The 26269-nt window shown below is 42.2% G+C and overlaps 1 protein-coding gene across 1 annotated transcript in view; it reads right to left on the reverse strand.

The window, feature by feature from the left end:
- The window catches only part of TTC34 (tetratricopeptide repeat domain 34), a 516120-nt gene that overhangs the window by 348112 nt on the left and 141739 nt on the right, over nucleotides 1–26269 (reverse strand). Inside the window, exon 4 of the mRNA XM_069239923.1 lies at nucleotides 19996–20188. Within this exon, the coding sequence (XP_069096024.1) occupies nucleotides 19996–20188 (193 nt within the window). The remainder of the gene's footprint in view (nucleotides 1–19995; nucleotides 20189–26269) is intronic.

Consider the following 26269-nt stretch of genomic DNA (forward strand, 5'->3'; position numbering starts at 1 on the left):
AAAGACAAATCAGAGTCCAGCACTCATCAACAACCTGGGGAACAGAGGCAAAACGTTAAGGGAGACCACGCCAAGGATGAAAAGTCTAACACCCGGAATTAAGTATTGTGGCGAATGGAAAGCCAGGACTGGCTGAAGGTGTCACATGATCCTCAATCCAGCACTATACCCCAAAGCCTCAGCCCTATTCTTTACCCCTCGTGCCATCCCGCATTCTCAGTCTACTCTCCCCTTATGTAGATGGAATTAAGTAGGCATCTAGTACTACGGAAAGAGCAGGTAGTCTACGGGTGCTTTTGTAAAAATGTGTATATTCATGAGAGTTGTGTAATTTTTATTTATGTAGAATAAGAGGTGTGCTCGTGTAAGTGCTGGGTGATGGTGAATAGTATGAGTGAGTGCAGCATGAATGGTGCGAGGGTAGGGTGAAATGTGTGTCGATGTGAGTGTCGGATGAGCTGCATGAATATAATGTGAGAGAAGGTCCCATGTAAGTGTCGGGTAAGAGTAGTGCATGCATATTGAAAGGAGTGAGTGCAGGATGGTGTGAGTGGTGTAAATGCAGGGTGAGTGGTGTTCCTGTGTGTGGTGCAGGGTGAGCGGTGAGAGTGAAGGGTGATCTGGGAGATTGACTGGTGAGTGGAGTTAGTCCAGGGTAATGGTGTCTCCCTATGAGCCCCGACAGACTTTTATCCCTGTGTGTAGGCAGGGTAAACAGAGTGCCTATATAAGTACAGGCTGAGAGGTTTGTCTGTGTGAGTGCCAGGCGAGAGGAGGGAGCGCAGGGTGAAAGCTGTGACTCCAGGGTCAGTGATGTGCCTGTTTGCATGGTGCGAGTGCTGTGCCCATGTGAGTAAAGGATGAAGTATGTGAGTGACAGGAGTGCCTATGTGAGTGCACGGTGAATGATGTGACAGTTTGAGGATGGGTTGAGAGAAGTGACTGCAGGGTGAGTGATGTGACCACATGAGTTTGGGTGCGGATGAAAGTGCAGAGTGAACGAAATAATGCATGGTTAGTGATGTGCTTGTTTGAGTGAGATTGCATAGTGAGCAGTGAGAGTGACGAGCGAGTGAAGAGTCACAAGCCTGCAGGTTGAGCAGTTTGCTCATGTGACTGGAGAATGAGTACAGGGTGAACAGCAAGTGTGAATGGTGAGCGATGTGAGTGTAGTGTGATCACTGTGAGTGCAGGGTGAGTGGTGTGCAATGTCTACTGGAATAATCTGGACAAATTAAATCATACAGTAGTTGTATTCATTGTGCATAGTCTCGAATGGATGTTATGCCAAAATTAAAAACTCTTAACAAGGATTGTAGTTTTTTAATAGTGTTTGGTACTTGCAGGTGGGCACATTTCTCAAGGAAGGGAGGGGCAAGCTCTTTCCCTCATTTGATAACTCCTATCCTAAAAACATAACATTGAGAAAAGCAATTTCATTTTTTTTTTAATTAATGTGTAGCCTTTTTCAGCAAATCCCAAAATAATGCAATCTGGATAGGTGAGTGTTTAAGTTATCATCTGTGAGATATATGTCATCAACATAGGACAACTGTGCTGGATCATTATCATGCAATATTGATGCTGCACAGGCCGCAAACAGTCCTGAACTGTTGTTATCTCATTAAGGGTGCCATCAAAAATGATGTTGAGAGCTGAGCACAGAAAAAGCTGTTAGACCCCTGCTTTCAGGCACTATGTTTTGGCAAAAAAAAAACATCTGAAATATCCAGGATTGTTTTGTATTTTTTACAGACAATATTGTTCATTAAAGCAGTACGGTGTGAATTTTGAATTGCAAATTTGCATGTATGGCTGTTTAAGTATCTGTAATCTAAGGCTATTGGATAGGATTGATCAGGCTTAGCTACTGGAAACAAGGGGTTATTTATGAGGGGTACACAGAGGTCAATTACTCCTTGGTACTGAAGCTGCGAGAAAACCTCTCTCACTGGAGCTTCTGCTTCATGTTTGATTGGGTATTGTGGTTGTACTTGCGGGCTGGACCTTATGGGAATTACATGATAAGGCGAGACTTATCGCAGCCCACAGGGTTGCGATATAGGGCAAGAACATGTGCTAGAGCCCATTCTGCTGCGTATGCTTGCTTTACTTCATTAGGAACAAGGCCCGAGAAAGATGGTCATGTTACATCTTCCCCTTCACAGAACATTCTAACAAATTCCCGGAGGCCAATTCTTTTCATGCAAGAGAATGTTTTCTTAGAATACTATTTTTTATTTGTGTGCACTATGTACCCCTCAATCTGTATATTTAATTTATACAGTCTATCAGGAGGGATGACCCGCTGATCTGGGGTTTTGACTTCTATGTAGTCATTGCTTTCACATCCAGAAACTCTTGAAGATTCTGGTGAACTTTTGTGATTTCTGATGCGCTGTCTAGCAGAGTCACCGCCCAAGTCTTGCTCTGAAGTAATTTTCTCAGTATGTGCTGCATGTTTTGACAAAATTCTTGCAACCTTCTTCTTTCTGAATTATAGTTTTTATTGTGGAAGTTTCTTGAGCATTGTGAGTCTTTTTTCGGTTTTGTGTACTCATCTTTTCTGCGCTCTGACCGCCCCACCCTCTCAGTCTGTTTGTCAGTTGAGTCCTGAAAGGAACAAGAAGGGTGTGTATCAGTGTACTGATATCTGTCAGGTTGTTTTAAAGTATTACGGTTACGTAAATTATAATGTTTGTTTTTTTCTTTCTTATTTCTTTGTTTATTCCAGTGTTTCTTAGAAGATACTGTTAATTGCTTGGTATTGCCCTTTTCAGAGTTACCATTAAGCTGTGGCTTTTTGGTCTGGCTCCAAATTATCTTGCCCTACTGCTGTATAGGTTTCAGTAATAATTTTAGGTAACTTGAGCTTCTGGTCTATTAATGCAGCCTGCATGAGGTGTTGGCGAACTGCCAGCACTGCTGCTTTCTCTTTAATATTTCCTAAAATAAATGTGACACAGTCATCTACAGAGGGTACCATCCCAAGTGGCAAGCAAACTGTGTGGATTCTTCATTTATGTTGTAGTCCTGTATGGGGAAACACTGCTTCAAGCTGGTTTGTTTTTTTAGCAATCCAGAATGGAATTTCCTCCCATCTGGTGGGTACTTTACCCATGATAGCATTGATGGTTACTAGATTAATCTGAGGCTAGACAATTGTGGTTGAACCACTGGAGCAGCCCTTGTTGGGGCAGCTGTTAATGTATGCATAACATCTGTATAGTCTAACTCAATTATTATATAACGGGGGCAAATCACCCACATCTAATTTCTGTATGTTGGCTTATGGTGTGTATCCAGCTACAACTGGCCATGTGGTCTGGTCATTGCTGAAGGGACCCAGTCTAACATTTTCTAAAACATGGGGTAGGGTGCCTTTGAATCAATTCTAAAGTTCCTGGAATGTTAAGGGTATTTCTAAGTCATGCTATGATCTGTATTGACCTGGTACTTTAGCCGCTGTGTATGTGTAAAATGTATGAAATGTATTTGTGTTAGCATCAATTGCAGGAAAGGTGACCCATTAGTAAAATACTTCAGTTTTGTATGCATTGTGTGCCTCACCAAGAAGGTAACATCTCCACCCCATTAGGCAGCCCATGTAAATTTTAAATATGCTGTAGCAGCATGTCTGCAATTAGTGAGAATATTAACTGGATTTGCCTTGGAATTCAGAGAAGGAAGTACTAAGGTGTGGTATCATTGTAGAGGTTCAAGCATGAACACCTTACAGACAAATACATATGCTTCCTGTAATGCTAAGGAGGGTTTAATCCTAAACACCACCCACGTTTCTGTTTTCAGTTGAATAGGGCACCTTGGCACGCAAGAGAAACAACTCAGTAGACCGTTAAGTAAGTATCTGATCTATGTACGTTGGTAGTGCCATTTTATACTGTTTCTTCTAAGATAATTGGACTGCATATTAGAATGACAGAACTTCAGAATGTAGGGGACTGAGTCCTTCCCCTCCATCAGAGGCTGTCTGCCCAATTCCTGCTATCAGAAAGTGCTGCACGTAAACCCCTATCCTTACTGGATAGAAAGTGATTATGGCAACCTAAACGCAAAACTCTGGCTCCCAAGGAAGTCATGGAAGCAGATCTCACCATTTCATTGTATTACTCATGCATTCCCAGGCAAAAGCACAAGAGAAGGATGAGATACATTTTCCATACATTTATTGAAACAATAGTAGTCTTGCGTAGAGAGAATGAGCAGTGACAATTAGGCGGATGAAACAAAGCAAAGTTACCACATTTATGAACATGGTAGAGATAATGAACAATCAAACCATGGTAAACGACTTCTAGAGGTTCCTACCTAACCCTAAATCTATACTGAGAGAATAGTGGGTGTACCCTTTGCCTTTGCTGCTCTAAGGGATTAGTCTTAGCCCCATACCTGGAAACTGCATCAGGAGTCAGCCTATAGTATGGATAGCAGTCCTTTTGGGAGGGTGGAAGATCAGCTCCAGCAGAGCTGCATGTCAAACACAGCATACATCCCAGGATGGTCGCCCCTGGAGAATCAATCTATCTCTTCCGGGTCAGTTCACCATTTATATAACAAAACCACTTTGTGTTAGAAGTTCCGCTCTGGTGCAATGCTATGTCTAGAAGTTAGAAGCGGTCTCCTGAACGGTCAACGCAAGCACTAGGATAATGTGTACCATGTGCCTAGTCTTGAACGGAATATACTGAGTTTATGTTGAAAAAGAGGCTAATTAAAACACACAAGTCATACAATATATTCCAAGACTCGTATCATGCAAGCAAACAGTGTGAAATGTCACCGCTAAAAGTGATGCTGCTAAAACGATTAAAATATAAAATAACAAACACAGTTAAAGCAGGGAACCAACGTGAGACCAATATGGCCTCCCTACAAAGGAAAGGAACAATGGGAGAGTACAATTCAGCACCAAATGCAGTGGCCTACAGGGTCGGACTGGGACATAAAATAGGCTTGGACACCAAAATAAAAGTGGTACCCGTTAGTGACTTAGAAATGTAAAAAAGTGGCTATGTTTGCACATTTTATCTGTTTTAAACGTATAAAGGCGGGCTGTATAAGTGTTTTGCAAGGTATGGCAAACTATATGGATTTAAGCTTGCTGCACGCAATGTTTGTTGTGATAGTAGGGAAATCACCAGTAAAACTGGCCCAGCAGACCATAAAAGAGGACCACAAACAGCCCAAAGAAAAAAAACAGCCAACATACTGACCTGTGTGACTGGTCATCAGGCACTGACCTATTGCCCTGTAGATCAGGCTGACCCTGGTGGCCTAGGCCCCCTACAAGAGAGGGCTCCACCTTGCTCGGAGCCCCTAACTCCAGCCCCTCTTCCTCCTCAGCATACATGAGCAGCTATCAGCACCTTGACGGGCTGCTGCACAATTGAGGAAAAGGACGCCAGTCACTGCAGAAAGGGTTATGTGGTACTAATAAGGGACTTAGGAACAGAAAAAAGACTTCATGTTGCAGGTGACTGCAGGATTGGAGGTGGTTGAGCCACTGAAAGCTCGAACCAGGCTCAAGCCTGAATCCTAGTTCTGGCTCAGCTTGAGGTCCTGTTGGAACCTTGAGCCCATAACTGCTTCTGCCTGCCACCCTCCGTGTAACCAGGATGTAGCATTAAGGCCAGAGCTGCCGACCTTTACACTGAGGAATTAGGTTAGGTCTCGTCATTGGCTCAACAACATCCTGTGGGTCTGAGCAAATCACTTAACGTGCTTGTGCCTATAAATATTGAATGCGACCTTGTGCAATATAAATGGTGCTTATGTAAAGTGTTCCATTACCTTAGGGTCGGATGTGTGCAATATATAAAATGCACAAGGAAGTAAAAGCAAAAAGAAAGAAATAGATACTCATTTACTGTCCGATTTGTATAAAGGTGAGACCAGAAAACCTGGATAAGTCATGCCTTTCCCCCCCTCTTGAAGTGTGTGATCTTAGGCAAAAAATTTATTTCACCAACATTTATTTTTCTTCATTTCTCTATGCAGGAACTGGGCCAGCTGCGGGACTCGTTTCAGAATGCCACCACACACAGGTCCAGGATGAGATGATACACATTCCTCGCCTTACTAAACAGGCCAGAATAAGGCAGACGTGCTGGAATCAACCATAGTGCTCCAATAATTCAGGATCTATAGACTGTGTGACTGAAGCGTTAGTTGGGCATGTCAGTCGAAAACGCAATACACATCTACAATGCCGAGTCAATAATGGGCAGGTGTTATTGCTTTTTCTTTGCACATCTGCTGCTTCCGGCATCTTTACTGGCTGAAGGAAATGGAATTTGCTTGGCATTTTGGCACCAGTAATGACAAGATCGGCGGGGTCGTCCTCGAAGTGGGAGAAAGAGATAAGGTGCGTGCACCACTGAAGTCTGTACAGCTGCGCTGGTGCTCCCTTGCGAGAGTGGCGCACATCCCTGCTTCACTCATCAGCCTCATTAACAGCAGTCGAGCAGTCCCTGCGCTACTAGACCAAGGAGGACAAATTCAACCGAAGATGCTCTGTTGCCCGTATGAATACCAGTACTGTCCTCAGCTGAGGTAAAAATCCGGTTCTCAAAAGGAGAAAACGGTGAAGTGCCTGTACTTGTTGTCAGTGAACACCGGCCCATTTAAAGTGGTGGTTCCCACCACTCAATAGACAACTATGGATTCTCTCCTATAAAGCGGTAGAATAGGACCTCCTAACGTGCCCGTGCTTCTGTCACAATAAACAGTTTTGGGAACAAAGTCCAATTCTCGTTATCGCAGCTGCTGGCTAAGGTCTTCTTGCTGGCTCGCGTGCAGCTATTTTGAGGGGGTGAGAAATCTTTCCAGGCTCCCTGGACCGCAATATCTAGATTATTCTTAATGTGCTGCGCTGCCCGAGTGTGGAAGGCGTGCTATAAATAGAAAGTCAATTATCCCCCTGGAGAAGCTGCTCCTTGCAGGTGGCAGGCAGATGAACCAGAAATTTGCTCAGCCGGTGTTCGCGGCCTCTTCGAGTGATTACCCATTTGATGTATTTTTCTTCCAGTCTTGGCTTCCGCTGTCAAAACATTTGGCTTTATGGAGGGAAGCTGTGTGGATCAGAGAGAAAAGGATTCCAAGGGAAATGCGAGGAAGCATCAGGTCACAGCAAGAGGCAAATCAAAGGAGGGACCCAGCAGACAAAAATAACTGGTCCTGTTCAGCGCTTTTATACAAACTGCTTATCATAAGAAGTATGCACTTCTATATTTGTTTGTGTTTCAATTAATGCTTTGCCTTGTTACAGTAGTTATTTGTTTTACTGTTGTTGGGTTATGATAGACAATTCCATAAATTAATACTTTAATTCTGAGGGGCATATTTACACTGTTTGCACCGAATTAGCGTCATTTTTTTTAACTCTAATACGGTGCAAAACTAATTCCATTTTTAAACTGTGGCGCTGGAGTTAAAGTCATTTTTTAGACGTGGAAACCTACCTCGCCTTAATCAGATGCAAGTTAGGCGTTCTCGTGCAAAAAATGACTCTATGGCCTTAACGCCATATTTATACTCCTTTGCAAAAATGGGGCACAGGAGGGAGGAGGGGTCAAAAAAATGGTGCACAGCTTGCTTTGCCCCATTTTTTAACGCCTGAGTCAGGGCAGGCATTAGGCGACCTGTGTGCTTATTTCCATGGTGGAACACCATGCAATAAGCCCACAGGTGCCCTTCCCATGCCGCAGGAACACCCCCACCCACACCAGAGGGACAACGGAGGATGGGGGACCCCATCCCAGGTAAGTACAGGCAAGTATTTTATTTTACTTTTTAAAGTGCCATAGAGGGCCCTGAAATGGTACTACATCTACCATGATGCAATGGGGAAGATTAATTGCTGGGATGTCAGGCAGGTGCGCTCCTAACTGTTTGTGACTTTAAAGGCTCCCTTGAGCTACTGGGCTGACGAGCTCTGGAGCAGGCACCAGCATGCCAGGGAAGAGGTACTGAAACCGGGGGATTTATGGCAGCATTCCCAGCACCCCGCAAATATGTTCTCTGCTGAAGAAGGGATTAACCCAGAAACACATGTGTCCAGAGATGCACAGTAAAGGCTGTACCTACTTAAAGGTGAAATATTTAAAAATTAATGGAGTTCGTTTTTTGAAGATACTACATCTACCATGATGCAATGGGGCAGATTAATTGCTGGGATGTCAGGCAGGTGCGCTCCTAACTGTTTGTGGCCCTGAAATGGGCCCCCATACATGGCACAGGGTGCATTGGCCATGCCCATGTGCTGGCCACTGGGGTGGTGGGCATGACTCCTGTCTTTTCTAAGACAGGAGTCATGTGGTATGGAAGGTTTTGCGTCAGAAAATGACTCTAGGCAGGTTAGAGTCATTTTTTTTACTCTAACCTGCCTAACATCATGTTATGGTGCAAAACCCTCTTCTTCCATACTGCCACCCCCACCCGGCTAACGTCATTTTTTTTTACACTGGCCTACCCTTTGCACCGGCTTGCACCAGTCCATAAATATGGTGCCCGGCTGCTGCACAGAAATGGTGCAAGCTGGTGCTAAACTTTGCCCGGCTGGTGCACAGAAATGGTGCAAGCTGGTGCTAAACTTTTTGGTGCAAAACTGCACTGGTGCAGTTTTGCTCCAAAAAGTACAAATCAGGGCCTAAGTTTACATTTTTGAGGTACATAGATGTGCAGTTAAGAACATGAAATCGACACTTAGCTGTGAATGGTGTATGCTTTTTTGGATCATATTTTGTAGTCGATATTATGGCTACAATATTTTGTAGCGAGAGATTTATGTATATGATATTCTAACATACACTGCTGAAAGTCTCTGATGGAAGATACTATTAAAAAGCTAGACATACTGTATTTGTCCATGTTATTTTGCTTTTGTTGTAGCTCATCCGTAAAGGACAAAGGCATTGACGGACAATCCGCCGCATAGATCCTGGTTTTGCAAAATCCTATGAAACTATTTAACAAGGCTTTGGCAAGGCCTATAGATTTGGCTTTAGTTTATGGATAATACACTCAAAGGGTTTAGGTATACGCCCAAGTGGTGCACATGGGGAGCAGTAAAACAGTAACAGAAACTAATTTCCCACATTCAATAGTCTTGCACCTGTTTAAAAGGTCATAAGATAAGTTGCCTAGGCAGACCTTGGGATAACACATGACGTCTTCATTCACAGAAAAAGGAATACATGCTTGACTAGGCATCCCACCTGGTGAATGAAATCAATAAAATATTTAAGATACCCAGCTGCAGGGAAAGAGGAATGATCATAAGGTAAGAGCAAAGACAGCGTTGGAGACCAATTTAAGATTATTACTACAGATGGAAAATGAGCACCTACTCAACAGCACAACCACAGCTTGTCTCCATCCTCTCCTCATTGTACTCATTCCTTCGTTTCTGTCTATTCTCACAACACACTTTTCATCTTCCTTATTTTTTCACCCTATGCCACTTTCCACTGCCCCATATTTTTACCTCTCTCCCTTCCAACCCCTAATCCTTTATCATTTGCACACATTTTATTTTATCAGCCTTCAGCACCCATCTTTTTCTTTCTGTCTTATCTTTAATCCTCCTTCACCTCCTATGCCTCTCTGATGGGAGTGCCGACTTTACCTTTTCTACTCTACCACCCTCAACTCTCTACGTCCCAAACCTAATTTCACATCCTAAAATAACCTACTCACATCAACACTCTGTCCTAACACTGTTCACACTCACCAACTCATCCTTAATGTCCCTACCCCCACCTTCCATTTCTCTCTCTTTACTCCTTCTCTACTCAAAACACTGAACTCTCACGTTAGCCTTCAGAGCTTCTGCTTTCAACTTAGATGTGAAAGATTGGCAGCTAGAAGTTTTTATCACATCTACAACCTTCTTTGGTTAAAATATTCCTTAAGTGAGCCTGAGGTTAACGATTTACCTACCACTATGCCTGGCTTCTTTATAGTATCCAAAGAAGAGTTTAATTTACATTCACCCCAGTGTCTCACCTACTTCCTCTTCGTCTACTGACCTCCCCCATCAACTCAACTCAGGCTTTGCAAAATCCTTTAATGATATTGCAATCATCATTCAGATGCACTCTAAACTCACCATCCCTGGTGATGCCAGTGTTTGGTTTGCCAACTAAGGATACCCTTTCTCATGAATGGCACTGTGAGAATCGTCATACGTACCATCTTGTGATGGATTTAGTCCACCAAGCTGTCAGCTCCTTTGAGCTAGTCTCCTTAACTACTGCAGCACCTATTTTCATCCCTTGGTTAGACCTTATGGCAATACTTTTTCCCCAGCCCTATTCCTTAGGTACCTTACTTCACAAATAAATATTGTCAAGGTACCTGCTCTGAAAGTTACTCATGAATTCACTGCCTCTGCCTTTTGTGACATCTTGTCAGATCTAAATATGTTGGATCTTGTCTTCAATACTTTCTTGACTCCCTTGCCTTCTCTAACCATCAACCAATACTACGAAGAACATTGCAAGATCTTTCAACAACACTATTTAGCAGACCAAAAACCACAGTCCACACTCTCAAGGACAAATACCGAAAGCAGATAAACTGGCATGCCATCATCAAGTCAGATCTACAGAGCAATGTTACAGACATAACCCCAGTGAAGGAGTTTTTCAAACAATTATCAGAATTTACTACCTTTTTAGTATGTGAGAACGTTATTTCCCCATTCTTAGCATTTTGTAAATCAATTGTTAACCACTTCTATGACACAACCATTGTGCTGGACATTACAAAATAAGCCACCATTCTTACCCCTCTTGTTCTTCCCTCGCGGCAATTTATAACCTCTTCTTGACACCATTTTCTTTCAATTATCCTTCCCCATTGCTGCTCTCCCCATCCACTGAGTATCTGCCAATGTCCTGATGTGCTCAAGTATTCCCCTTCAGTTACCCACACATCCAATCACTTATTCAGATAACTCCATCATATTCTAGCCAATGCCATCATGCTAATAAACTAATAATTGTAACTTGTTATATAGAGCATACCAGTTGGTGTTTATGTTTGTTAATTGCCGCAAACAAAAGATAACTTATTTTCATACAATACAATGGTACTCAATATATTGATTTTCGAAGGACGGGAGGCTGAGCTGCTCATTACAAGATTTAGGCTCATGGTGGGCAAGGCAGAACAGATTTCACTGGTGAACCTTATACTCATTGCCACCAGATGCACATGCACTTGCACAGTACATTGCATGTCAGTCAAAGCCACAATGTAATACACATTCAATGCTCTAATTTGGATAGTTATTTCCCCTATTTGTTAGTCAATTTTATGACTTGCACAGGTGTCTCCCTGTTAAAAACTGGGTCTCCAGTTGGCAGAGGTATGCACCCTGTTCACGTAGGGACCACAATTCTAGTAAAGGCAAGTCAATGACACCTCATAAATTAGCCTGTTCTCACCCTCTGGTACGATACAGATCCAATTGTAACAAAGTATTTGGCTTTGTAAGCCCAAAGATAGTAAGATTACAAGCACAAAAACTAAAAGATCGAAGTGGTGATGCTGGGGATTCCTCTGCATGGATGTCTATTGTCCTGGGTCTTACTCCTACCAGGAGCGGGGTGCGGCCATACAGGGCAAGGGCCACTTGGGTTGACGTTTACGAGGTGCGATAGCAAAGCTGTGCAGAAGCCAATAGGGTAGAATTGAAGAGATGCGAGCGGAAAAAGCGTGGTAAAGGCCGCTCAGGTAAAACTGAAGCGATGAAGGTGGCAAAGCAGGGCAGAAGCAGTTTGGAAGAAGTTGAAGCAATGCGAGCGGCAAAGCAGGGCAGAGGCTGCTTGGGTGAAGTTGGTGCAATGCTAGTGGTGAAGCAGGGCAGAAGCCGCTCGAACAAAGTGATGTGAACGTGGACGGCAAAGCAGGGCAGAAGCCACTTGGGTGAAGTTTAGGTGATGCGAGTGGCAAAGCACGGCAAAAGCCACTCGAGTGAAGTTGAAGCATTCCAAGCAGTGAAGCTAGGCAAGGGCCTCTCAGGTGAAAGGTGGAGAGTTGTGAGCAGGGAAGCCTAGCAGAGGCTGTGAGAGTGAAGTTAATGTGATGAGAGGGGCAAAGCGCAACTCATGCTGCTCTGGTGAAGTCGAAGAGTAAAACAATTTCTAGCTATTGCGTCAAGAATTTTCAATTCTATTAAGGACACGGAGGCGAGGATTATGCTTCTCTGTGGTTAAATCAGTAAAGGAAGAGAAGCATAATCCGAAGCCTCCATTCCTGACATAGAATTTGTGATGAGAGCAGCAAAGCAGGGAAGAGGCCATCGGGTGAAGTTGAAGAATTGCGAGCAGGCGAAGCTTAGCGGAAGCCACTTGGGTGAAAGTTGAAGCAATACGAGCGTGAAGCTTTGCAGAAGCCCTCAGTTGTCCCACTTATGGTAACAGTTGAAAAAAGAACAAGTGATGGACGGAATGCTGAACAATGTCAAGCATTCACCCCCAGTACAGAGATCTGGGCCTAAATCCATCATTTGTTTTGCCGCCATACTTGCGCCGGGTATGCCCAGATGTGGGTCCCAGGCTCACTATGCCACTGGATTCAAGCTAGCCTGGCTGATGAAGGGTGATACTCTGAAACCGGTCCCAGGATGTTTGTTTCCAGTCCAGGGAGGACCTGGCCTGGCAGTTCGGGCTCGACTGTTCCCATGGGCTGATTTGCATGTGGCTAGGTCCAATCTGGGGTGGCATGGTGAGCAAAAGAATTGATGGATTAAACCCAGATCTTTTATTGGGGGTGAATGTTTCATTGGTTCCGCATTCCATCCATCACTTGTGTTTGTTTGCTTTTGTCACCATAAGTGTGCCGGGTATGCCCAGACGTGGGTTATGGGGTCCCTATGCCACTGGATTCAAGCTAGCCTGGCTGATGAAGGGTGATACCCTGAAACTGGTCCCAAGATGCTTGTCTCTGGTCCAGGGAGGACCTGGCCTGGTAGTTCGGGCAGGGCTGTTCCCATGGGGAACAGGGTCAGACTGATTTGCATGTGGCTGGGTCCAAACTGGGGTGGCATGGTGAGCAAAATAATTTATGGATTAAACCCAGACCTGTGACTGGGGGTGAATGTTCGATTGGTTCCGCATTCTGTCCATCATTTGTTTGTGTGTGCAGTCCCATGAGTAGCATTTAATTTAAAAGCTCTGGGTATATGCTATACCACTCTACAAGTGACTTACAGGCAAATTAAATATGCCGATTTTGGATACACTAATGTTACCGTGCTTCAGGGGAGAAGCACATGCGCTTTAGCACTGATCAGCAGTGGTAAGGTGCTTAGAGTCCTAAGGCCAACAAAAAGATACAGCCACAAAACAGGAGGTAAAGGCAAACAGTCTGGGGATAGACCACCCTAAGGATGTCAGGTCTAACACCCTACCATACCAATAAATACTATCTTCTGACAAGAATCAACAGCATGCCAGTCATTTTCACCAGGTGCCCTCCCCCACATGCCATTCAATACTGTCATATGCCAAAGTGTCTACAATATGCCAACTAATGCTATTTTGTGCTCAGGTAACCCCTCATCTTTGCAAGTCAACTACAATGCACACAGATATCCCACATCAAATGCCAGTCAATGCCATTCTGTGCTAAGATAGTCTACAAACACAGTCAATTCCACCACATACCCAGATTTCTCCATCATTTACTAGCCAATACCAGGAAGTGCCAAGGTGTAATTAATTCCCATATTTTATTCAATGAGACCATTTGCACACAGGTACACAAACACAGGCAACTACACATACAAACACTCACACCTGCACGCATAATGCAGCTCCTACTTGCATCCATCTTCACTTGCTTAAAGGTTGGCAAGTGTCGGCTCCTCTGCAATCCCACTGGGGTGTGGTGCAGATATTGCTTGTCTGTCAGTCTCAGTCAATGAGTTGGAGAGGCAGTCTGAGAAAGACTTCAAATTTGTTAAGAAAGAAGACACCCATACATTCATGGTAGGAGTACTGCTGCTTCACTTTTCCACTGCTCATTTTGCATATGGATGGATGTAAAAAAAAAAACTGTAAACTTCGTACTTGTATAGCACACTACTCACCCATTAGGGTCTCAAGGCGCTGTACGCATACCGCTGTGGAACCCCTCCTGGCTTTTCCCTGTGAGGTGCCCACTCCTGGGCAACCTCCAAGGTGAAGCCAGGCATCCCAGCACTGTTGGGGCTGTTGTGGAGATTAAGCAAGCTATTGCCCAGAGTTTCAGAGTGGGACCCATAAATTAGATTAGGCACCGATGCGAGAATTATCAGGTCCGAGGAAATTGAGCCCAAGACCTGCCGAGGCAGGAATTAAACGCTGGTCCCAGGCCAGATTTCTGAATCAGGGTCTGCCGCTCTAACCATTGAGCCACACTGCCATGGATGGGAACAACACAGAACATCTTCAGTCCATGCAAGCAAAGTGTGCATGGAATTTCTTGTAACTAAACAGAACCCAGTTGAAGTCACCAGCTTATGCTGGCAGGATTGATGCAGCGCAGCTCCGTATCCTCTAACAGGCTGGCCTTCTCCTACTATTAACTGATTTGATGATACACTATGCAACAACCTTGAAAATCTTACAGGCTGGATTGGCCCTATTGGAATTCCTACCAGTTACCTGAAAGTAAAACACAAGTGACAAGAGGAAGGGAATGAGCTAACGTAAGAGCAAAAATAAGCCAAAACAAACCCGGACCCTTGTAGATTTAAGCACGAATTCAGAAGAAGAAATTTCTTCATTGTGTTAACATTTCCAAAGTGAAATAATGAAATAAGGAGGAATGTTCCTTGGATTTAAATGGGCAAGCACGTTCACCTTAGTGCCTATCTTTCTAAATATCATTAGGTATTGGGGCTTTTGAGATTTGAAAACATCTCATGTATTATTATTTTTTATTGTCTTTTTAGAAAATCAAGCCCAGAATTCTCTGAAGTTGATTTTCGATTTACCAAACACTAATTAGCAAAGAAACCGCACAAACCAAAAATATATTGAATAGTATAATTAGCAGTTATAAAAAAATATATATTTTTCCTAAACCAAGAAGAGGGTAAAATATAATAACGTTTTTAATTGGGTTATATATCCTTAAGATACATATGTGTAATTTTGACAGTGGTCAACCCAATGTTCGAATAATGATTTAATGTGAAATCACCCAAGTGTCACTTCTCTTTCCCTTGTGGACCATTGGTGTTGCAGTGTCAAGCATTTATTAGCTTCAAAAACAGCATTGAACATTTTACTTCAGTTAAAAGCAACCTTTAAAAGTTGGCAACTCAACGAGGCTTACTCAAAAACTGGTTTGTGTAGTGTGTTTCTTATTACTGTAATAGTACTACTGTATTTAGTATTATTATAAAGTACTACGAAATGCTATTTTGTAAACGTACAAGTGTCTATACACTTCCATCTAGCTTGTCTTTTCTATGGGAAGATTCTCACATATTTAAGTTGACAACTTAGTAGTAAATCCGGAAGGGACCAGGAGGAGTGGCTAAATGGGAGGGGTTCAGGGAGGAGAAAAGAGTGGTTAGGGAAAGATTTAGGAAGGGAAATTCCACCACCTACATAGCAGTAAGCCCAATGCTGTTCACAAACTAAACTTTAAATGTTACTACTGCCAAAAAGAGACCCACAACAGTAGTAAATGTATACAGTTCAGAGCTGTATTAAGTACATCATCACACATGGCCAACCACTGGTCCTGCAACACTTTCCATAATAAATAATGAAGGTAGGGACTTGAAATAATATCCCATAAGAAGTATAGTTAAATTGATTTAAATTATTTAAAATAATTAAAAATATGAATAAATATAACTTAATGTTAAATAATCTTAAAATATAATGTATTTATTATTTAATTATAACATATTTTACTAACCTTTTCTTTGAGTTTATAAATTAATGCAACAAGGGCAATGTTTGATCAGTACGTACACAGATAAAAAAATTCTGAGAAATATTATGAACTAATTTTTCTTAAATCGGGTAGTCAAGTGTGTAAGGATGATAGGATTTGACTGTTTGCTTGCCATTTTTCCTCGGTTGCAGCACATTGCCTACCTTTCTCTTCCTGCAGGTACCCATTAAACTGCACCTACTGTTTGACACAAGATGTTTTCCATCTCACCGTCTTACAGAGGTATTCTTCTAAAATGTTCCCTATGGAGTGTAGCAACGGACTTTTCACTCCTCCACAGAATTGTGATTCTTTTATTTATACTGACTGCCATCCTTGCCTATTTCTTTTCCCTTCCCTTAGAGTGTGACTATAAGGGGACACCCCCCTCCTGGAAACTGGGGCAAGTAGCCTTTAGACTTGGGGTAAGATGTTATGTTCTTGGTAGATATCTGTTACACCTTTTACATTGCATGACTTTGGCTTGCTGTGTCATCCCTGTGTGTGTTTTGCTGTGCTGTGCTGTGCTGTGTGTCATGAAACGCTAATTACGCTTCTGTTCCCTTAGGCTTACTTTAGGTAGTTACTCGCTTCAGGTAGGCCACATCAGTTCTAACTTTTCTGTACCCACTCTCTTACTGAGTGTTGGATGTTTGTCTCTGCATTGCAAGACATTTAGGGATCCTAGGCCCTGAAGAATGCCCCCAGACCTTCCTTGGCTCGTTGTAGAGGGCAGAAACATGTCGGCCATTTTTAGATAGGTGACCCAGTGAGTCCTTGTTCTCACCCAGGTGTCCCATCCTTGTTTTTAAACACACCAGGAGATACCATTATTAAAAGTGTAGATTTCACACTGGTAACTGCCTAGGTGTTTTTATATCTTTCCCTAGCTTAGCTGGATCCCACTAATTCCAGATATAAAAAATGTACGCACTCCCTCCCGTTCTTTTAACGGTTAGGTTGAGTCCGCCCAGGTGGCATTGTCCTACCTGGGTGGGGCTAGGTGGTCAAATGATGAAGCATGACACTATATAGTGTGTGAGACCACCTAGTCCGTAAAGGAACCCCCCCACATCACCACTTCACAGAACTTACACTTCATTCACACACCCATTGGGGTCAAGGAGCTTCAGGAAAATCTCCTTTGGGTACAGCTCCTCATTTATAAGTGAACCTCATACCCTTTTTGTGTTTTTTGACATCATAAAATTATACAGTCATCATTAGAAGATCCCTGGATGTGGTACTCTTTATTCTGCACCTGCAGAGTTTATCAGCGAAAATTTCCTGGGGAAATAAACAAGATCCATGATAACTCCATTGACCTCAAAAATCTTGATGGGGCTGGTCAGAAATTTTATAAAATGGTCACCTCGGTTACATAGCTCAGACTGATGTGGTACATGATTATAACGTTTTAAATATTGACATGCAAAAATATTTTGACCAGAATATCGAATACCAGAATATCATGAAGGTAAGCGCTTATAACTAAGCCTAGGATTATTGTATTTAACTCCACATACATGTACCTTGATAATATTTATTTTAAGGTAGGTAGATGTGAAATTAAGAATAGTAAATCTGTACTTACCAATACCTTACCAATATTGTGGTTATCAATATTTTGACGACAATAATTTTACATAACCATGTTTTCATACTTGATTTTCTGACACACAAGCCTTAGATCAGTGGGGGCTTGAGCCACACCCGTAATATAGCTTATGTTGACAATAATGTATTGATTGAAAGTCGTTTGATACTCAGTCAGGAACTAAACATATGAACAAACATTCTTGTGAAAATTTTGCCGGATTAGATGATTATTCAATCTTTTTAGTTTTTTGCTAATCCAAGGCATAACAACAGATAATCCAATTCCTGGCATGGAATTCTTTAGCCGTGAATGTTGTGAGGAAGACTAGAGCCACATGAGACTAGGAACTGAGAAATGCTGTTGCGTGCCACCTCCCAGGTAACGTAAAGCTGCCTCAGCCTAACCAGACTGCAAGTCAATTCTTGAAATGGAAAGGCACACTGGGAGCAGGCCTACATGGGCCAGAATACATTAGCATTCCTGTCACCTCCATTCACATGGCTCCTGCCTTGAACGTGTTGGATTGGGAAAGGAATGGTGGGTGGATTTCCAATGTTTGGGCAGAGTGGCATTTTGCCTACTGGAGCAGACCGCATACACTGAAAAAAGGCAATTTTCTCGACCTTTATTGTAATTTGGTGACACTGCAAGGTGGCGGTCCTTAGGGCTGATAACTTACAATATTCTGTTGTGGAGTGGGTTGTGGCTGAAGGGGACATGAAGGTGGTGGAGAAGAATTGGGGGCCTTCCCCATGCAAGCACAAAAGCAGAGAGTCATACAGCAAGGTGACTCAGCACAGTAAACTCACCAGAATGTTATATGCTAGAGTAAATTCCCACGGCTAACATTTTCTGAAACCCTTGGCATGGCGACAGATTAGATTTTATCAGTCCTACATTTTTTTTAAAGAAGTGAACAGATTGTAGATAATATTTGGGGATGGAAGAAAGGAGGCTTCCCAGCTGCCCTTAACTGAGATTTCAAAGCGGGACCATTATTAAAGAATGGTACTTAGATTTCTAATTCTTTCTAGAGACACAGAAATCCCAGCTGGTCAGGTCAGTGGAAGGGATTGGGGCCTGATCTAGAGCAATTCACCAATAGAGTCTTTGAATTATTACATTTTAAACCTACCCATTGTCCTGCATGTACCCCTGAACTCCACCAAGGCACTCAAGCAAAGGAGTTGGTGTCATATGTGTCAGCATGGCTTTTATTATGTGTATAGATAATGTCAAATACAACACAAGCCTTGCTGTATGTGAACATGGTCATTGTTTCTCCACTGAATGCAATGAGGTACATGACAGAAATCTAGGACCCAAAAGACAGACCTATTATCAATAACATGGGTCTCCCTGTTATAAACAGACCTGCAGATTATATGTGCTCAACTATCGTGTATTTTTCAGTTGCTATCAATATAAGCTGGAGAAGTGATGTTTTCAGTTTCTGCAGTATGTTACTTTTCACAGTGTCTGGGTATTTGTTTCGGAAGAGTAAATGTATTGCACAGTTTCGTATAAAAAGAACTGGAAGAAAGCAGCAGCAGGTTCTACCTAGCTCCTAAAATCTGAGTGGCGGCATAGTTTACTGCCCTGTATAGTGAATACAATAGTCAACCATGAGCAGACACCTCCTTGCTCCACAGACTCCCACACATGAAAAAAAGATATAAAAAATGTCAGTGATCGAGAAGATCCAAGACATTTGGACCCGTTGCTATAGGGATGATGAGAGACGGCTCTCCGACTCCAGGCCTAATGCTATAAATGTATTCAGGGACTTTTCATGACCCAGGATAAAATATTCAGAGCAGCTAAACTGTAATTCACCTAATCATAACTTAGGAAGTGTTTAGGCTAATGTGTTAGGAATATGTGATGAATTATGAGTGGGGAGTATCTAGCATTCACATTGTATCCTTTTGTTCGCTGAGTTATTAATATGTATTGTGATAATATTTATTGTGATAGGATTGTTTGTAGGAAATAGGACAATATTAAACAATAAACATTAATTATAAAAAATAAAATGCAAGTGTATATTTGTGTGTATCTTTTTAGTGGGTCATGATGTGGCTCTATAGTATCACGTGGATAAAAGTGTCTTTGAATGCTTGTCTGACCCATTTCAACCTCACACAGAAGCATAATTAAGCAGGAAGTATGAGAGACACCAATCTGATTTTCTTTTTTGCAAAATGTCTGTAGTTTATTTTTGGGGTATAGGAAACTCACTTGGAGTAGTGGAAAATGTAGGCATTAAATAATAGTGACACAGCAGAGCTTTGGTGAATGCAACTAATAATGGTAACCCACAGCGATTTAAAGGTGCAAAGTTTGAACTGACCTCTCCTAGATGCGAGTGACTGAGATGTTCATGACTTTTTACAGACTACTGCAAAGATTTGTAACTCAGATTGCCATACCTGATGCAATGATGGCAAATGAGAGATATGCGATCGCCTCCTTCACATAAGTGTCACCTTGCTTGTTCTGAAGGATGGCCATTGCCCGAGAGTGACAGTGGTTTTGCATCAGTTTCCGATCTTCCACTTTAAAGACGTCCATGATTGGCAGGAGACAGGAAGTGTCACCAATCTGGATGACTTTCTTAATGAGCTGCAATGGAAGAACACGCTAGTGTCACATGCGGAAAGAATAAGGACATGTGTACAATTAATTCTTCACCGTATGGAGATCATCATTTATCCACATTCACTAAAGTACTAGTACAATAAAACCAGTTCAATGCGACTCCTTCTGTATTATAAGTACATAGGGAGCTGAAAATTGTTTTTCCAATAGGGCAATTATTTTAATTTAACATCTTAGGGCCTCATTATGATGTTGCTGACAAAAGGACATACGCTGAAAAAGTGGGGATTGCTATATCTCTCTTTCTCTTGCTGCCCCTGCCTTATTTAGGGTGCATGGGGATGCAATATTTTCAAGGATTGAGATGCTAATGTCAGGAATACAATTGTAGCTGGCTAGCACTAGTAGAAGTGCCGTTTGAGGGGTGAGTCTATTCAGGTTGGTCCCTTTGACACTGTTCCCATTGGCGTCCACTATGCCTAAAGTTCACCTTTGCATTCTGGGTGGCCCTGACTGAAAAAAGTCAAGAAATGTCCCCAAAACTTGCAAAGAAAGAGTAGTCCTGTGTTGGAATGTCTTCAGAATTAACATGAGAGGTGTTAAGTTCATCAAGTGGCATGTCAGGGTGGACATTTCACAATTTTTTTCTCCAAGAAGCACATCCCAACACAGATGGTGGATCGGCTCTGAGGGAATGTCCCCATGCCAGACAACTATCTAGCCACTGTACGGTGGCAGAAGCCCCACCCCTAAAGCACGTGTGACAGATGGTCGACTGAACTTAATATTACTCCAATAAAAATTTGATGAAGTTGCCCAGTTGTCAAGGTTTTGTTGCATTAATTTATTGTCAATAACCTTCCGAAAAAAATAAATTTTACAATTGAATTTAATAAAAACGTAATAGGCAGATTGTATTCTTCAGGCAGAAAATTCTGTATGTAATAAGCAGTTGGCAACCAATCAGTAATTTGTAAGCATGACTTTCTTGTTCTAAAAGTGTTACAAGTTAGTTCATAGACAAATGCAGTGGTAACGAATTTGCAATGTTAACTTCGTGGATCTCCTTTCCTTAACCAGGGTCTTGATTCTGAGTGGGTTGGTAAATGCTAATTCCTGCACAACTACTATTTGCTCTGGGACTAGACATTCCAGATTAACACAACTCAACAGCAATTTTCTCCTGATAATTATCGACTGTCAAACTTGCAAAGGAAAACGTGGTAAATTCAAATATGTAAGGATTTTGGTGAGGAAAAACACAAAATATCTAGCACCTGGATACCTCCTGTTGAGGTTTATCGGGTGCTATATAAATGGATTATTCATTCATTTATTCAACAATCCCATATGTAACTCCCAATTTTAGAGGGAACTCCTTTAGGAGTTATTTAGCACACTCAGTAATACCTCACAACACCTAATCAGTATTAACTGAGTTTGGTAAATTTCTCAGAAGTTCCCCTCCCTCTCGAAACCAGGGTCAAAATTGGAGGTGAAGCATCATAATTTCGTTCATCTCTGTTTACTCTTATTTGCACAAATTGCAACGCAGCACGGACATCCTAAAAACAGAATGCAAAGTAAGTATTTTTTTGGGTCCACTTAAACTCTTCAGTTTCAAGCGTCCCTTTGTATCAATCTGTATCCATTCACAAATCTCTCTGACGTCCCAAAAGATGGCAGCCTTTGTGTTATGGTCAATTAGTTTCTGTCCTTAAAGAATTACAAAAAAATATCCTGGGTGTTGTATTTTTGTTTTACTAGCCAAAAGAATATTGCCACACACCCGAACAGACATGGAGGAATTTTTTTTAGAAATTAGAACAAACCATATAAAGAGCAAAAGATGCATAAAGACAAAGGTGAATTGACATACATAAAGTTGCCTTTGTTTATTAGAAAAGGTAACTGTGGGAAATATTCAATAACAACAAAAAGACCTGGTATTGTAACGGGATGAGCAAGTGCATGGCATGATCGTGGTGAAGCTTATGTGCGAAATCAGTACAATACTTGGGATCTGAAAGGTCCTGATGAAAGCTGTCCGACCAGTTTAGGCATTTAACTATCAGGTGAAACATGTTGCCCAATATATGTAGGAAGTACTGACTCTACCTACACATCAAATCGTCTGCATTTAATCTGTCGCTGTGTGCCCATTGATCAATATGCCTGACAAATGGGACACCCAGAATATTTTCAATGCTCCTATTTTTCTCTGGGTCCCAGAAACATATCCCGTAGGAAAATCAAATTGCTCTCCCCCAAAAGTGGACATTAGCCAGCCCGGTATACGGTCTAGTTTACAAAGCAAGGACTCGATGATGAAGCATGCCACATAAAAATATGAGTCTGTTAAAAAAATAGGGTTGTCCCCATCCTCATCCTTTTGGTGGGCCATCTGTCTGGGAGGCTACCCCTCTTGATGGTTTGGTGTATTTACCATTTAGGAACTGAGGTATCCCTCTTGAGAATATATCCTCACTATCTCCATTTTAGATTGGGTATGCATTAGTAATCTACAGCTAACTGTGCAATATCACCCATTGAGGTAAACTCCTCCCAATGTTTTATGGGGCCAAGTTGCAGACATAGGCTCATGATGGCTTGGTGCACAGTTTATCTGTCTTTACTAACGAGAAGCACAGGGTATTAAGAATATGGCCTTCATTTAGGGTTTAGTGGACGTGAAGCCTCACTGTAAATCAGCAGGGCTTCCTACATGCCAAACTCAATGTTCGATAAGCACCATGGGGCATATTTAAGAGTCCCTAGCACCTCCTTGAGCCACATCAGTGCATTATTTTTTATGCTAATGTGGCCCTAGGCCAAAATCTCTGTGCCATATTTACAAAGTGGCGCAATACTTGCAAATTGTACCACTTTGTAACCCTTTGTGCTACATTATGGCTGTGCCAGGCATAATGTATATGAAGGGGGCATTCCCCTCATTGGGGGGGCTGAAAAAATGGTGCAAGGAATCTAACAGATTTCCTTGCGTCATTTTTCTGGCAGTTTTAATGCCTGCTCAGAGCAGGCGTTTAAAGGGGGTACACCATTATTTACAATGGGCCCCTATGTACTTATTTTAGCGCTACTCCTGCACAGTACATTAATAGCGTAATAAAAAATTACGCTATTGCCCCCTACCCTGCGCCATGGTGCACCATATTTTAAATACGGCACACACATGGTGTTGTTAGGAGAGTGGTAAAGGGTGCAAAAAAAATGGCACTGCACTTCGTGCAGCACCATTTTTCTTAAATATGCCCCCAAGTTTTAGGCAGATCCTAAGCTCTCTGCCATCAGAACCCACTGACTGGCGGACTCCCACCACAGGACCGTCAATCAATGTGCATCAGAAGATCCACCCTACTCAGGCAATCCTTCGGACTTCATGTTACCTATTCAGAGCTGCCATAAAAAGCCTGGAGATACTAAACAAAATAAATGATACCCATGTGCTCAGAGAAAACTCTTAATGCTAGTCTTTTGTTTTTCAGAAATAAAATCACGCTTTCTGAAAAACCAAAATGTTTGCCAAGGGAGACCAAAACAACGTGGTATCTGCTCGTCCTTCTGTGCATCTGCCACATATGTGAGGTTCTCATAATAGGTCAGGCAGTCCTCCATCAGGGGAGCAGAAGTCATGACATCACAAGTTTTACCTCTAAATCCCGGTTAACATGACAGGGTTGATCCCTGGCTGTGCCCATTTTGTTTTTGGGTTGGGTCTGAAGACAGCACAAATGCACTGTCACTATGGTGACAATCTTTTTTTTTAAAAAAAAACCTCTGCTAAAAGGGGCTTTTAACCTCCTAATTACTTACCATTCATTACCATCATAATCACTCTTCTTTACATCTTCTGTTTCAGCAGCGCTCGCAATACGTTACTTTCTCCATTACTTCCTGTTCGATGAGTGGAGCGTGGCCCAAGTAAAGATTCATTAAACTTTATGAATGTCCCTTCCCTGCTGCATTGTGGTTGAGGTACTATTTTTGATTGGCCAAAAAAAAAGCATTTGTTTGATTGTCATGTTTTTTTACTCCTACAGTGTCTTTCTCCTGCTGGATTGCACTTCTGATGTGAGTCACCTCTGTAGTTATCAGATAGTCTCAACTGCTTTATTTCTTCAGCTGTAAATTTTGACTGAATTTGCATAGACTTCAGCATCATGTCTTTTTATTGTATTCAGACTGTTTAGCTTAATACTTTTTTATTCCCATTTTTTTTTTCAAAAGTCTATGTTTTTCGTGGGTGTGTTGATGCTTATCACCTTGTGCTTGCTAATGGCTCCTCATTAGTCTTACGGACACTTCTTCAAGTTGTTCGAGCTGCTATTAATACACACGCATTATCAGCACATGGGGGCATGGTAAAGGAATCGATAAAGGAACTGTGTTCTGCTTTCATCACACAGCCAGTCGCTGGCTGGAGAAGTGCACTCGAACGATAGTGCAATTTCAAAAGTAAAGGCGCAGCCATGTGAAGCATGCCATGGTGTTATACGTATGCCGAGATCTGCAAAGCAGAGCATGGCTCCTCACTTCTCAAGACCCATCTGTCCTCCAGAGCCCTCCCAAAGCTGCATTGTTACCCAACAATTGAGAAGAAAGAGGCTTTGAAGAGAACTTGCAGGTTTACAGGTTTACCAAAATGTTGTTCTGATAATTAATCTCACTCTCTCCTATCAAGAGAGTTTAAGCGGGATTTACAAACGCAGAATGATACAAAATATGAGTTATGTTACATCTACTTAATTGTTTCTAGAAACCAGATCTATTTATTCCATGCTCTACATTCAGCATTAACACGCTATTGTAGTCTGTATTTTCTGGGCAGCTAGGCTTTCTCAAACTCCTTTTTAAAGTATTGCTGCACATTTCGCTCAAGAATGTTATATTGCAAAGTCCCCTTCATGGGCTTAAGAAAATTCCCAGGAATATAGAATGGATTAGTCTCCTTTGTAACAAATATTTTAGCTCGCACACACACTCACACACACCCACTCACACGAAACAATGTCATCATGTTGAGAAATGCTTGTTCATTCACAATGAAAAGGCATTTCTGCACTTCTTGTAATCTACACTCTTTTCTTTAATGCATCAAGCCATAAAATATGGACACACAGCACCTCCTGTTGTAACCCACATTCCACCCTTATTGAGCACGTTTAGGGACATCGAGACCCGCACACTTTACCAGCTTCATTAGCTTGTAAAAGGTTCCACAAATGACTCTGCATCGCAAAAAATCACCAGCCAGCCAGTAACGTCAACAATGTCCCTTTTGGACTCCTTCACTAGTCGACACATATTCCACCACCTGACATCTGGTAAAGGAGCCATGTGAGGAAATGCCTCTTTGTCATGTTCACCCCCCATTTTTGGACTGATGCTGCTGGTTTTTCAATTCCTAAAGTGCACTGAGGCCTGCTAACCAGACCTTAGTGCCTGTGTTTTAACACTATACATTTTTTTGTTGAATTGGATACACCCAATTGGCAAGGCCTGATTTACTTATAAGTCCCTAGAATAAGGTGCCCATGGCATGTAAGACAAAGTGTCCATGCAGGACTGCAGCACTGCAGCAATGTTTGTGCCACCCTTTGTGTGACAAGGTACAAAATAGCTCACAGAGGGCCACTGCCGACTGGAAGGACAGTGTTTTCACTGCCAGTTCAACTTTGCCCGTTAAACCAATGGCAAAGCTACCTTATCCCTTAACATTATATATGTCTCCCCTTCAGGAGGCCTATGGAGTCTTATGGCAGGGAGCAGTTTAGCGTTACCAACTGGCATCCCAACCCAGCTAACTTTTGAATGGGATTACCTAACTGGGACATGTGAGGTATCAAATTATTTGCGGTATTACATGTGACCTAAAGGCCAGGGCAAAATTATTGTCACTATTAAAGGTAGACAACTTTTAGAAACTTGCCACTCTGTGCTCTGCTCATCCAGTAACCTTAAAAAGGCATACACACACATACAGCTTTGTGACAGCCTGGGGAGACATTTGAATGACTCCAAGGCTCAAGAACAATGGCAGTGCTGCAGCCACATGGTGTCATCTCTTCTGCCAGGTTGGCCACA

The sequence above is a fragment of the Pleurodeles waltl genome, chromosome 6, assembly GCF_031143425.1.
Source record: "Pleurodeles waltl isolate 20211129_DDA chromosome 6, aPleWal1.hap1.20221129, whole genome shotgun sequence".
In the NCBI taxonomy this organism is placed as follows: domain Eukaryota; kingdom Metazoa; phylum Chordata; class Amphibia; order Caudata; family Salamandridae; genus Pleurodeles; species Pleurodeles waltl.